The following is a 15,284-nucleotide window of genomic DNA, read 5'->3' as shown; positions in this document are numbered from 1 at the left end:
GGTAAGGAAATCTTAGGAACTCTAAAGAACTAGAATAAAATACAAAAACAAAATCTCTTAAATAGCATTTATTTTTTTAAAAAAGCCTATTAAATACATAGTAATAGGAATCTCTAAATTATCAGAAAAGCATTACCACTAAAATTGTATACATATTTTTTTATATAAGAGAAGAAATATCAGGTCAGAATCTGAATTTCTCTTTATCATTTTTGAGAGTACAGAACTGCTACAAAATGACTAATATTGCCTCAAATGAGGGCAATTAAATTCTCCCATGAATTGCCATGACATCCCCAAAAGTGGTGTTAAAATATGTAAAAGTGTCCATTCCAAAGCAAAGCTATTCCTCTATTCCTTCATAAAATATTTAAGCTAAAGAAAAAAAGAAAGAAAACCCAACAGCTGAAGACAACATCAGGCTATTTATAAGTCTTCTCCCAGTCCTCCAGACACCCTCAGATGGGGGCTGTAAACAGCTAACTAAAATATCTTTGAGGCTCTCATATCCACACCCACTGACACAAGTAGAGCTGTAGCCACAGTGAAATTAGCCTTCAGCTTCCTTTAGCAAGTAGTATATGCCTGCAATAGTACACTGGAGCAAATATAACAGTAATAAAACAATTTTTTAAAATAAAAATCATACCTTTTTCTCCAACAAATGGTAAAGACCATGTGAAGACATCCATAAAATTGGGCAACCAGTAAGGATGTGGAGAACAGTTAAATTGTCGAATATTCATCACATTATTTTCATACTTTAATACAGCAGCTGCAAGATAAGTCTGAATGTCAATGTAACAATTTGCCTTTAGCTCTAAAAGTCTAAAAACACATAAGCAGAAAAATATCTTTTTAAGGGGGTGGGGAATCAAGGGGTGAGTAGAATGAGGGCTAGTAGCGGGAGGTAGAAATTTTTAGTAGTAACACACTTTTGCTTTTAACACACTCTTATGTAGAGCATAGTCAGATCTTCACTTGTCATTATTAATGAAATTCCCAGTCTTTCTCGAATGTTTATTTTACTTTATAATCCAATGATAAACATGCACTTTTACTAAATCCAAAATTGTGAAAACTCAGTTTTTAGAAGAAACACAGAATGACAATGAGCAATTTTCTAGGTTTAAAATTTCATACAAGTTGGAAGAATTTAAGAGTGTGTTTTTAGTTGCAGGCAACCTGAAAAGGACAGCTAAATGGAAATAAAGCAAGGAAAAAAAAAAAACAAAAGAAAAAAATTTGGAACATTTTATTTATGAATGTAGAAATGTACTTATTTCATGTATTATAAGAAATCAAATGAAACTACTACAAAAAATATTTTACTTCGTATAGAAAAAAATTCCATTAAAATACCGAAAGAGAAAATATTATACAGGTAACATACTCTTCTCAATTTCAGGTATCTTTTTAATGTTTCATAAGTTGATATAAACAATACCTTAAATTAATCTGACATAGATTTCAGTCACTAGTTATATTATTTTATGGGACACTGGACTAGATGGGCTAGATTCTAATCTAAGCTACAGCATATACTAGCTGTGCAATAGTTAGCAAATTAACTAATCTGTTTCTCATTTATAAAATAAGACTAATATGTTCACCCTGCCTACCTCAGAAGTTTAAGGTCAGAGAATGTATTTCACATGAAAGTACATAAAAGTATAAAATGCTTTGTAGATACTATAATAATTATGTGGTTACTTTTCTTTTTTTCATTTTAATGTAAAGCACTGAAATGTAGATGTTAAATTCCAAGATTTGGGATTCTAGCTCGTATAGAGTCAAAAGTAATATGTTTGTTTCCCTTATGAAATTCCCATGAACTAAACATATTTTAAATTTAGCCTCAGAAATTAAGGGCTGATACAAAGCATTCGGCTTTAAAAAAGAGAGAGAAAGAATCTAGAAAATTGCCTTACAGATGGCATGAAACATTACAAACATATCCCATACCATGTAAGCACTCAAGTCATTAACACTATGTACAGAATCAGAACTACCAAGAGACATTTGATTCTGACAAGACAGATTCAATGGTTTGAGTTTCTTTTCTGAGTACTAAGAAAAGTGATCCCTTAACCTCCTGAGTTAAACTGACGAAGGACAACCAGTAAGTCAGTAATCAACAGAGCACTGAACACTATCTCCTTTAGTACTGACAAGGGGAGGTTACAGGTAGAAAGTTAAATGTAACAAATCAATTCTGAGGATGGCATCCAAACTTAGATATGTTCCTCTTCAAAAATGAAGCCATGGGGGCTTCCCTGGTGGCGCAGTGGTTGAGAGTCCGCCTGCCGATGCAGGGGACGCGGGTTCGCGCCCCGGTCCGGGAGGATCCCACATGCCGCGGAGCGGCTGGGCCCGTGAGCCATGGCCACTGAGCCTGCGCGTCCGGAGCCTGTGCTCCGCAAAGGGAGAGGCCACGACAGTGAGAGGCCCGCATACCGCAAAAAAAAAAAAAAAAAAAAAATGAAGCCATGCTTCATTAGGTATCTTTATAGAAGCGTCAAAATTTATAAACCAAAATATAATTTAAAAGACTATTTTAGCACTGGCATAATCCTTGGAGGCTACAATGATACTAGCTTCTAAAGATTACCAACTCAGTTAATGTCAATGGTATGGTTGTTTTGGTAATTAATACAGTATGGAGTTCTTGTAGCATACTCTGTATCCAAGTTATTATACAGCTTGCTACTGTCTGATCTCTGGCAAATGTTTTAATCTTTTAACTATGATCTATACTCTTCCAAAAACTCTTATTCCACTCCTCTTTTGAACTCACACCACAACCCATATTTAGCAACGACCTCATTATTTCTCTAAACGTACTTTTAAAAGTCTTTAACCTTCTGTTCTTTCCTCCTGGTACAACCACTCCAGTGTGACCCTGGAAACTATGGCATAGTCAACTGAATTCCAGACATGTCAAGACAGAATAGAAGCTGGCTTCTTAATTTCCTCTTCTGAAAATGTGAACTACGTAAACATACTCAAGCTCATCTTCAGTGTCCCTGGCACACACTTAAGATCCTTTGGTATTATCTCTCAATAAACTGTGTTCAAAGTTAAAGTAAACCCAGTTATTACAGACAGAGCAAATTTGGAGGGAAGAAGGGGGAACAGGAACCACTAGAAAGAAGGGAAATTAAAAAGACGTAAGAAAGGGCTTCCCTGGTGGCGCAGTGGTTGAGAGTCCGCCTGCCGATGCAGGGGACATGGGTTCGTGCCCTGGTCCGGGAGTATCCCACATGCCGCGGAGCGGCTGGGCCCGTGAGCCACAGCCGCTGAGCCTGCGCGTCCGGAGCCTGTGCTCCGCAACGGGAGAGGCCACAAAAGTGAGAGGCCCACGTACCGAAAAAAAAAAAAAAAAGACGTAAGAAAAAAGGAAGAAAGATCAGTAAAAAGAAAGGAAAGGGAAGAATGTATCCCAGAAAGGAGGTCAGATTGACTTAATCAAAGCCTCAACTACAAATCATCATGGGGCAGTAGAGATAAAAGTAGGGAATAAGAAAGGGAAAGCAAACCTAGATAAGTGAACATAAAACAAGAGACATGATAAACAACTATGCGGTACAAATACATGAAATGGTCAAAGCAGCAACAGCAGCTTTATGCAAACAAGAAAACATTCTCTTGACTATAAGGGGGAAGATTTAAGAAAGGGGAGTTTGAGAAAATCATGTTTATTTTTGCTTGACGTAGTTACCTCAGAACATTCTTTCACAAGGCAGCTTTTGTGAATGACAAGTTGTGGACTGGTTACATATGACTTAAGTTTCACATTTTGGATTTTTATTTCTTGCCCTCTCCCCTCCCTTATATCTTATACTTTTTTATAATAAGATTTGGATAGTTACAGTTTCAAACAATACCCCTTTTCTATTATATTTTCAAAAAAAAGTCAATTTATATATTAAGTTGTTTAACAATTTTTTTATCAACAACATCTTACCTTTATTATTGTAGACATCTAAGTAATTAGGTGCCGAAAAAATTGTTATTAATGAAGGGAACCCTGTAGTTTGACTTTTTCTGTACATTCTATAGCTGCAAAACAAATAGCTTAATATGCATCGTAAAGCATCAATCATGGTTACTAAGTTTGATTTGTATATAAGGTGTTAATTTGGGTCAGGGAAACAGAATTCTTACCCTGCATCTTGAGCTTCATGAGCTCTAATAATCGATAACAAATTATTGTTTTGCAAAAATTCACACACTGCTGGATAGCTGTGGGGAAAAAGAGTAAATTAAGTAAAATAATGACTTTCTATATGAAGCATATGCTATTTTAACAACTACAATGTGATTAAACTTGGATTTTTTTCCTTACTTATAAAAATAAGAACATCCTCGAACTGTATTGTGACTAAAATGTTCCTGTGATTTTTCATTTCCAAAATCTTCAGAAGGATCAGACCATAGCAAGTCACACATTGGTCCAAATGCAGGTGGCTCTTTGAATCTATCTAACTGTGAAAGAAGAAAAGAAATAAAGAACAGAAATAACTTGTCAAAAAGTGAGAATGGAATTGGACATAGGAAAGTGGTACCAACTTTAAATATTGTCCATACTACATTGTTCTGAATGGTTAGAAGATATTTCCATAAAATATCAGTATATTAATTTTTACCATTACCTAATCTTGGCAGTGAAGAGAGGTTTGAAGCTTCTAGTCTCTATCCAACAAAATACTATAAATAGGAATCAACTCTTGGAACTAAAATATATACTCACTCTCCTAATATCATCCAGTGTGTGTATTTCTGGTGAAAGTCCACCATGAACACAAAGAAATTGTTGGTTTAAAAGTGCAGCAAGAGGCAGGCTATCAAAAGCTTCCATACAAGCTTCATAGACTCTTTCTGAATATTTAATTTTACCTAGAAAAAGAAAAAAATTCAATAATTGAAAACTGCATAACTTGTTGATCATTTTGAAAACATGTGTGTGTGTATACACACGACTATTAAAACCAAGGTAAGAAAATTAAAGATACGGGAAACAGCCAAGTGGCAGCCAGGGGTTCCGACTGGGTAAGGGGGTGAGTTTAAAAAGGCAGCAAGGAGAAATTTAAGGGACAATAAAACTTTTCTGTATCATGACTGTAGTGGTAGGCAGCTCTATTCATTTGTCAAAACTCAGAACTAAACACCACAAAGAGTAAATTTTACTGCGTAAAAAAATTTTTTTAAAAAGGCCAGCATCTTGCCCCATTGAATCAAGAAGGATAAGCAATGTTATTGATCTTGTGAAGACAAAATATGTGCTCTCTCTAAATTTATTTTGTGTATGCAGCAGATAGTCATAAAATGTTACTAAAAATAAATAAGTCAAATCTCTAAAAATAGTTAAACTCTTCACCTTTATAGGCCAAGAAAGGCAAAATTAGAACTAAAAGTTAAAACAGTGTTAATACTTTATTTTATTCTAAGAGTCAGTGACTACTTTGTTGTTATAGGCAAGACTACTATATCACCACAACAAAACTCAAGGTCCATCCAATTAAAAAAAAGATTTTATTCATATGTTGCAGGAGCAGAGGCTTTCCTTTAGCCTACAATGAACACTTAAAATGGGCAGTGAAGCAAGAAGCCAATATAACACAAGAAAGACTACCAAACTAAACTCTCATCTACTTTTAAGTAGATATCATACACATTCTCTTGCTCCTTTAAACTTTTAAATTCCTGGATATTTTATGTTTTGGGTGGGATTTTGGCGGACCGCTTGTTCCTTATCTAAGGGAAAAAAAGAACTTAGTTCCTACTTCACTTTTTAATATTGTAACATTCAAATACGAGAAAATCTATATCCAGCAAGCAGAGGTTATAAACTGATAGTCTGCTGACAGATCTGTTTTCCAACACTGTGGTTTAATAAAAATTTTAATTTGATTGCTTTTAGGTCAAGCATGCACTTCCCAGGTCTCATCTTATATTCTTTAGGTTACCCACCTGATCCTTGAAGTTATATGAGCTTGCCACCTCTGCCATTATCCATCACTATATCGATCTTTATTGAATCATGTTTTGAGCCTCAATAATTCTGAAGTTATTTCTAATTTTAAATCTTAACTCTAAGACTTAATACAGCCATGAATATTAACAAGTACACAGCTATGAGGTGTGAAAAAAGGTCAAACACTGCTCCATACCATATGGTTGCTTATAGCTATTAGATTACCACAGCCATAATAATTTAAGAGAGAAATGGGGTAAACTTTGTAGGTTATGACCTTCCATTCATTAATAGTGTGTTTAAAACAATCTGCATAATTAAAAAATAAGTAAAACAATCTGCAATGATGATTAATCTGCTAAGAATTTTCATGGGAACGCCTCAATATTGATGGAGAGAAATCTCCAACGCAACATTTCTTTTCTTTTGGTTTATATTCATCCTGTTAGAAAAAATAATTCTAACGTTAACACTACATACAGAGCTCAAAACTGTTCCTAGGTACATATGTAAAAATCAAACTTAATAGGAAATACTGAAATGAAAACATCTGAATAAAATTAAACACTAGAGATCACTAGACAATCTTCCTCAAAGCTTGACACATTCGGACACAAAATCTGTTCTTACATGTTGCACTGTAAAAATCGTCAAACTCTTACTACCGACATCACTCCAAAAGAATACTGAGGAAGTGAAAATATTTCTCATGGCAGTACTCACATTCCTGCTTAAAGGTAAAATATTCAGTAAGGTGTCTGCATTCATGGTTGCCTCTCAGAAGAAATAATGTGCTTGGGTATAGAATCTTCAGGACCCATAAATATAAGACACACTACAAAAGAAAATGTTTCCAGTGAATTAATCTTATATTTTTGTTTAACTAAGCTGTTTGATCTTTGCTTCTTTTCTTCTAACCCTATTACCCTTACAATCTCTATCACTCTTCATTATCTTTTTATTATCTTTTTCTCTTTGTCCCTTAATAAAACATAAGCTCCATGAAATTAGGGACTTTGTCATCTTATTCACTTCTGATTCTCCACTCTTAGAAAAGCACCTAGCAAATAGTAGAAGAGCAATAAATATCTGTTGAATGAATGAGTCAAATAATTTAATTACTTTAGATTTACAAATTGTTTGCTGTAAAAACAATTAGCAGATTGGGCTCCTCCTTAGGTATACCAATAAATAAAACAATAACAATGTCAAAAATAATAGCAGCTAACATTTATTGAGTACTTATAATGTGCCAAGCACTATATAATTAATTCCCCTCCTTTATTCCTCAAACAACCCTACGAAGTATATAATATTATCTCTATTTACAAATGAGGAAACTGAAGCAAAGAGCTTAAGTAACTTGTCCGAAATCACAAAACCTCTAAGTAATGGAGATAGGATTCTGATCCTCTGATCTTAAACATTATGCCATGCTGCCTAATGAAGAGAATAACCATGCTTTATGTTTACATTGTTGGTTATGAATGTTGCCTTATATAATGTAGGTGCTTATTATGTGAAATGATTCAAAGATAATTCAATTTCTTAATAAAAAGAATATTAAAACAGTACAGCAACTATTTTTCCCTAAATACACCTAACATAAGAAACAAACTCAATCCCACTACTGGGCATATACCCTGAGAAAACCATAATTCAAAAAGAGTCATGCACCACAATGTTCACTGCAGCTCTGTTTACAATAGAAAGGACATGGAAGCAACTTAAGTGTCCACCAACAGATGAATGGATAAAGAAGATACGGCACATATATACAATGGAATATTACTCAGCCATAAAAAGAAACGAAATTGAGTTATTTGTAGTGAGGTGGATGGACCCAGAGTCTGTCATACACAGTGAAGTAAGTCAGAAAGAGAAAAACAAATACCGTATGCTAACCCATATATATGGAATCTAAAAAAAAAAAATGTTTCTGAAGAACCTAGAGGCAGGAATAAAGGAACCTAGAGACAGGAATAAAGATGCAGACATAGAGAATGGACTTAAGAACACAGGGAGGGGGAAGGGTAAGCTGGGACGAAGTGAGAGAGTGGCATGGACTTATATATACTACCAAATGTAGAATAGCTAGCTAGTGGGAAGCAGCTGCATAGCACAAGGAGCTCAGTGCTTTGTGACCACCTAGAGGGGTGAGATAGGGAGGGTGGGAGGGAGACGCAAGAGGGAGGAGATATGGGGTTATATGTCTAAGTATAGCTGATTCACTTTGTTATAAAGCAGAAACTAACACACCGTTGTATTATACTCCAATAAAGATGTTAAAAAAATAAAATTTAAAAAAATAAAAAAAGAAACAGACTCACATTTTACTTATTTGGTTAAAAAAAAAAAGGAAAGACTATTTCATATGTAAATAAGCTTGGTTTACATAATCATATACAAAAAGAAAAAACAAACTTCATTTATTTATTTTTTTGGCCGTGCTGCTTACGGAATCTTATTTCCCTAACTAGGGATAGAGCCCGGGCCCTTGGCAGTGAAATCGCAGAGTCCTAACCACTGGACTACCAGGGAATTCCCACAAACTTTATTTTAAACAAGTTAAGGTATATGAAATGTGTAACTATTCACATCTTCATTTTATTCACAAGAAAAAAATAATTAAACTGGGGAAATACTTATTAAACACCTGTCCTTTTTCCTTATTCTGATTCTTTATTATTTTCCTTTTATAACAATAAAATATATTAACAGTCAGCTACTAAACCCTCTAATACAAAGACATACATACCAACATGCTCAGGTACCAAGTAATCTTCCTAAAATTTTTTATTTTATTGTTTTTGTCAAAGCCCCCAATCAGAATAGAATTTTTTAAAAAAAGCCCCCAATCTTTATATTAAGGAGGGCAATTTTCTAGTTTTCTTGAAGGCTCCAGGGAAGTTTGAGGAGGCTGATAATGAAATTATGAATGGAAAGAGGAACAACTAAGGATAATAAAATTCCCAAGGGAATTTGGGTGGACAGAGCCCTGAGCTCTCTTCCCCACTAAGGATCCTAGCATACCTCAGAAAGGAGGTTGAAAACACTGGAGGAGAATTAAACAACAGTAATCGGCATGGAAATTCACCAGGTAAAGCTTCAGTATCTAGTGGGGGAGATGGTTAAGAGCACAGGCTTAGAGTCAAACTGCCTAGCTCCACCATTTACTAACAATATGACCATGGGCAAGTTATTTAACCTCTCCAAGCCTCAGACTCCTCTATAAAATGGATAAAATAATAGTACTTACCTCATAACTTTGTTGTAAAGATTAATCAATGTGTATTAAGTGCTTAGAATATGCTTGAAACACATTAATGCTAACACACCTATCTATTTGTAGAGCTTCTACCCAACAATTTTACCTGTAAGAATCTGTCCTGTAGAAATAATTGGGCAAGTATATAAAGATGTATAAATATATATATATAAAGTATATAAAGATGTATAAATAATATGGCTCACAGAAGCATCACCTATAATGGCAAAAAACTGGGAACACCTTATATGCCTAATAATAAGTTGATTAAATTGACTGTGACTTGTTTAGTCGATGGAATACAATGCAGCTATTAAAAATGATGCTATAAATTTATAATTATTTACCTGGAATGACATCACAGCATAGGGATTTATGAAAAAAGGAAGTTACAGAACCTTATAATAGGGTTCCATTTTCATTTCAAAAAAGGAAAGAAAGAGATGCATATATTAGAAAATACAAATTGTTCTATATTTATATCTTATTTTAATTTATATAATTAGAAAAGTAAAAGGAGCAAAAAGAACCATCTACTGCTAAGTGATAATCAACAGGTCACTTTAATGTCTCAAGCTTTTTAAAACAAATACTTTCAGAATGCATAAAGATTCTATATGATATATTTGGGTTTTAATTGCTATGGAAGGAGGGATAGAAGTACTAGAGTTTGAGCAATAAACGCACTGTAATATATTTTATTTAATCGGAAAAAATACAATTAATCTTTTTTTGCATGGGTGAATGCCTTTAAGGGCAAGAGAGATAAACAGCATTAGCTCCTTAGGGCCACTAGATAACAGGGCAATAAAGACCCCTTAGTTTGCTTACAATTTCCACTGGGAAAAATGGCAATTATAATTACATTAAGAGTGGCACAAAGAAAATTAAAAGAATAGTTTGAAAGACAGAAGAGTAATAAATAGTAGCTTTACTAAAAACTTTAGAATATGCAGAGGTATTAAAAAGAACCCAATACAGGTAATTTAAGGAACTTATTTTATTAGGAATTAATGGAAATCATCTATGATAACACTTAAAAGCAAATCAAATGACAGTATATGATTATTACCTCTATACTAAAATAACCTCTGTCCACATAATCACCAAGAAAAAGGTATCGTGTATTAGCAGGTGATCCTCCTACTTCAAAAAGTTTCATCAGATCAAAAAATTGGCCATGGATGTCACCACACACTGAAACAAGAAGATTATTAGATATGAAAAAAAAACTCTGAAATAACAAATTTTACTTAAATTCTAATTTATTTTACATAAGAGATAGTGTAAAATTATATCAAGAAAGGTCTAAGAAGGAAGTAATCTATGAGGAGTCATGATAGGGATGATGTGTATACAAGTGTTCATGTGCTCAAGATCTAGAACGAGATATAACAAAAGTAATGAAATTTGTAGTCAGTGACAAAATTTTCATCTAACTTTATAAAGCTCCTCTTTAGGAAGCCAAGCATGCATGTCCTAGGATGACAAAATTATAATGGTGGCAGTAAAATCTCCATTCTAACTCCATACTTTCTGTTGACCTGTAAATGATCACTTTTGGTATCTGATACAGCATTGAGGTATTTGCCCCTAATGACTGAAAACAAAGTAAATAAGTATTTGTTGAATCAAATTCAGTGATGGCCAACACAACTAATGAAACCTTCACAAAAGCATACTAGACTAACTTCTGCACTCAGATTATTTAGGATCATGTTTATTCATTGAAAACAGGCAAAAACTTTAAAAAGAAAATAATCTGGAAATTCAAGATAATGTCCATGTAATATTAATTTAGTATACAATATGAATGAAGAAGAAACAGCTTTATATTTAGGTAAGTAAATAATGGTGCAGTAAAAAAAATAATATCCAAAACATAAATAAGTGTACCTGTAATTGGAGCCTCTACTTCTATCATGGTTTTCTCTCTCCGAAGAATGGCAGCACCCTCATTGATAATTCTAAGTGCAATTTCTTCATCTACCCGACCTTCTTTTACTAAGTGGTTCTTCAAAACATCAACCCTGGGTATCCCATCCATATCAAAAACTTCTTCAGATGTCAAGCGATGCGTTGGGGGGAAAGGGACAGCTGCAATTTTTTTTAATTAATAAAAAATAAATCACTATTAATATATTAACATAAAAACTAATCAATGGATCTAGGTAAATAAGAGTAAAAACTGAAAAGCTGAAGTTTTGCTTCTTCATTTACTGGATGGGGTATTAATTTTTTAAAAAAAGAGTAATCAAACTATACTTCCTTATTAATAATCTATATATAATAACAGAAGAATTATTAGAGAAATAAACTGTCTCACAAAATTAAAAGTTCTTTCAGGATAACTAAAGCTTTTTTCTTTAAGCAAAAACATTTTTTTGGTAGAATTCTCAAAACATACATTCTTCATCTTAAATGAAGTACAATAAATATAATTTAATACCACATAGGCATGAATAGAAAGAAATCCCAAATATAAGGTGATCTACCAACTTCCTATTAAAAATATATAAAACAATGCCTGCTAGCCAACTTGAATAGAAACTTCTAGGGATATAGATTAAAACAGCCAAATGCTTATTGATGGAATTTAAACTAATTCAGATGCACATATAGATTTAAAATAACATTAATAAATCACGATAATTTTGAAATACTGCTTTTTCTCTTACCTTCATGTTTCATAAAATACTTTCATTCAAAATCTTAACACAAATTTTTGACATCAGTGTATTCCTTATCACTGGATTCATTTTTTGAGTCATCTAACATACTTTTCAAAAGCAAATCATCCTCACTCCCATTTAAGTTGTTTGAGATACAGCACTTTTTAAATACATATTCAATGCTATCACTGCAAATTTATCCTAAGCCACAATTTCCATTTGTCTAACTACTGAAAGAGTTGGCCTTTTTACTCCTGTAGCATATATTTACGATTTCCACAAGTAATTACCAACTGTATTGTTTTAAACTGATATTTGCTTTTTTCTATTCGTAAGAATTTAATCATAATAAGAAACGCCAGATGAAAAAACAAAAGACAAACTGATTTCAACCTAAAGCTCTAAATCCATTGTCATTGAATAATCCAGTCACTTATTCTTACTTATAATGTTAAAATCAATATTTTTCTCTCACGCCTGTGATTCATTTCTCATGACTGTATTACCATTCTCTTTAAACATTATTGTCTTTAAACATTATTATCTTCTTCATATACTGGGAATTTTCAACAAAAAATAGTACAATGATTTTTGTCTTCACTATAATTGAAAATACTTTGCTCCTGTTCAAATGAAATGAGATTTAAAATACTGAATTTAAACTGATATTTGTTAAATGGAATGGAAAACGTGAAGGTCCATTTTCAATGGTATCTACCACAATTTTGAGGTCATATACCTAGGAAAAGTTACTACATATCTGTTAAAATTTTTTATTCCTTCTTTACTGAATCCAACAAATGACCTCTTTATGCATTCAAAATCAGCTTGGATTGAAGTAGTTTTAGGCCCTTTACCAAACAGTACTTTGCTTTTCAAAATAAAGAAAGCAAGAGGGCTTCCCTAGTGGCGCAGTGGTTAAGAATCTCCCTGCCAATGAAGGGGACACGGGTTCGAGCCCTGGTCCGGGAAGATCCCACATGCCCCAGAGCAGCTAAGCCTGTGAGCCACAACTACTGAGCCTGCGCTCTAGAGCCTGTGAGCAACAGCTACTGAAGCCTGAACGCCTAGAGCCCGTGCTCCGCAACAAGAAGCCCACGCACCGTAACAAAAGAGTAGCCCCCACTCGCTGCAACTAGAGAAAGCCGGTGCCCAGCAACAAAGACCCAACTCGGCCAAATAAATAAATAAATAAATAAATATATATATATATATTTTAAAAAAAAGAAAGCAAGAGAGAAATTTATAGTAAGAATTTAGTCTACCTATAGACTCAAATGTAAGGCAGATCTCTCTTTTCTGAAATAAAATTTTTAAAGAAAAAAGTCACTTTATATTTGGGCATACAGTACATACTATTTTCTTGATGTTTCAGGGCCATCACTGGGATCATCAATTATTATGCAGAAGACTGGAAAAGTATAGGACAAACTGTTTCTTCACAGTACAACTTAAAAAAAACTAAAAGCAGGGGGGCTGGATTAGAATTACATCAATTACCTAAGAAGAGTAAATAACCACATTCTCATAGGAGGAAAAAAAGTTAGGAAGAACTCAGTTCTTATAAGTGAGATAAGAACTAAGGCAGAGGGATATCAACCATTTCGAAAAGACTTTGAAATCATCAATCCCTGTTGCTTTCATCTTTTTTGATACTTAGTAAAACAAAACTTGAACTTGCATTTTCCCCCCCTTCTTTAGAACACATCTATTCCCATTACTTTTTACTGCATCTAGAATAAGACATTAAAATACATTTTGTTCCCCCAAATATAGTATGTCAGATTCCAAAAAAATAAAAACCTTTCTTAACGTACGTTCTTCTCCAACCAAAGATTAAACAAACCATCATACTATATGCTATAACCAAATTTGCCCCTAACAGTAAACCAATTGTTTAAAAACTACAAAATTTAGGTTGAGAGTCCGCCTGCCCATGCAGGGGACACGGGTTCGTGCCCCGGTCCGGGAAGATCCCACATGCCGTGGAGTGGCTAGGCCCGTGAGCCATGGCTGCTGAGCCTGCGCGTCCGGCCCGTGAGCCATGGCTGCTGAGCCTGCGCGTCCGGAGCCTGCGCGTCCGGAGCCTGTGCTCCACAACGGGAGAAGTCCGCGTACCGCAAAAAAAAAAAAAAAAAAAAACCTACAAAATTTAACAATTACTAAATAAAAGTTACTTCTGGGACATCATGAAAATGAAAAGTTTAAATATCTCTTAAATACAAATTTCTGAGATCAAGATGGGGTCATATTTTTCTCATCAGGCCAAGAGAATTTTTCCTCTACTTAGGAAAAAAGATACTGTTTAAAATGTTGCATTCTAGATTATGCATACTTCCTAATAATCAACAACATAAGTCAACTAACAGGTGAATTCTGTTCAAAATACAGAACTTCCTAAAAACCGATCTGGGAGACAATCTCTCTCTGCCCCACTCAGCCAGTCGCCTGTGGTACTGCATGTTTTCATGCACATTGCGAATGCCCCACTGCAAGTCACACTGAGCTATTATTGCTCCTCTTTAACGAAGAGTCAGAATGTCTTTATTCATCTGGGGAAAAAAAGTATAAACTGCCTCCAGACCTATGTTTTCTACTTCTTTTTCAATTCAAGGCATACTTTTAAATTTCAACACCAGTTGGTATACTTTTTAAGGAATGGGTACAGGTTGAGGGGTGAAGAAATGCCACCATAGGTAAAAGTAGATGAAAACTGTTGTTCTAACAACACAACACTGATAATGGAGAATAGAGAGTTTCAAAAGAATGTTTTAATATGTCAGTAAATAAGAAAATAAGAGGCAAAGGCATTGTGCTCTTTGGCAGCTGGAGAAAGGAGCCATAGCAGGTGATCTAACTAAGCAAAAGAAAACTAACCAAATAGAATTTGGCCTAATAGGAAATTAATTACTGACCCTGTTGGTCAATAGAGGATTAAATTTTTTTCATCAAAAATTAATATTCTCAACTACTACCATCAACTCCTAAGGTACTTTAAAGCATTTCCATTTAAGTTCAGGTTTTAAATGATTGGGTTTTGGGGGGGTTTTTTTTGCGGTACGCGGGCCTCTCACTGTTGTGGCCTCTCCTGTTGCAGAGCACAGGCTCTGGACACGCAGGCTCAGTGGCTATGGCTCACAGGCTCGGCCGCTCCGCGGCATGTGGGATCTTCCCGGACCGGGGCATGAACCCGTGTTCCCTGCATCAGCAGGCGGACTCTCAACCACTGCACCACCAGGGAAGCCCTAAATGGTTTTGTACATTTCTAATTCATCTTCAGCCAACTATTCCTGTTTTTCTAGGGTTTTCATCCTATATATTTTTTTCTCCTTATTTTCAGAGTATTTTTCCAACTCTTCTATGTTTG

At 34.4% G+C, this 15,284-nt stretch overlaps 1 protein-coding gene across 3 annotated transcripts in view; it reads right to left on the bottom strand.

The window, feature by feature from the left end:
- The window catches only part of PPP3CB (protein phosphatase 3 catalytic subunit beta), a 49,068-nt gene that overhangs the window by 23,738 nt on the left and 10,046 nt on the right, over positions 1 to 15,284 (bottom strand). For all 3 annotated transcript variants that reach the window (XM_082854367.1, XM_082854369.1, XM_082854368.1), the window contains exons 2-9: positions 11,142 to 11,342; positions 10,318 to 10,442; positions 6,701 to 6,812; positions 4,754 to 4,899; positions 4,349 to 4,488; positions 4,168 to 4,245; positions 3,968 to 4,062; positions 650 to 775 (exon numbers count right to left, since the gene is read on the bottom strand). In XM_082854367.1, the coding sequence (XP_082710493.1) occupies positions 650 to 775; positions 3,968 to 4,062; positions 4,168 to 4,245; positions 4,349 to 4,488; positions 4,754 to 4,899; positions 6,701 to 6,812; positions 10,318 to 10,442; positions 11,142 to 11,342 (1,023 nt within the window). The remainder of the gene's footprint in view (positions 1 to 649; positions 776 to 3,967; positions 4,063 to 4,167; positions 4,246 to 4,348; positions 4,489 to 4,753; positions 4,900 to 6,700; positions 6,813 to 10,317; positions 10,443 to 11,141; positions 11,343 to 15,284) is intronic.

Source organism: Leucopleurus acutus (assembly GCF_964270905.1).
Source record: "Leucopleurus acutus genome assembly, chromosome: 14".
NCBI lineage: Eukaryota > Metazoa > Chordata > Mammalia > Artiodactyla > Delphinidae > Leucopleurus > Leucopleurus acutus.
The sequence above is the reverse complement of the archived record's forward strand: the minus strand, read 5'-3'. Positions and strand labels throughout refer to the sequence as shown.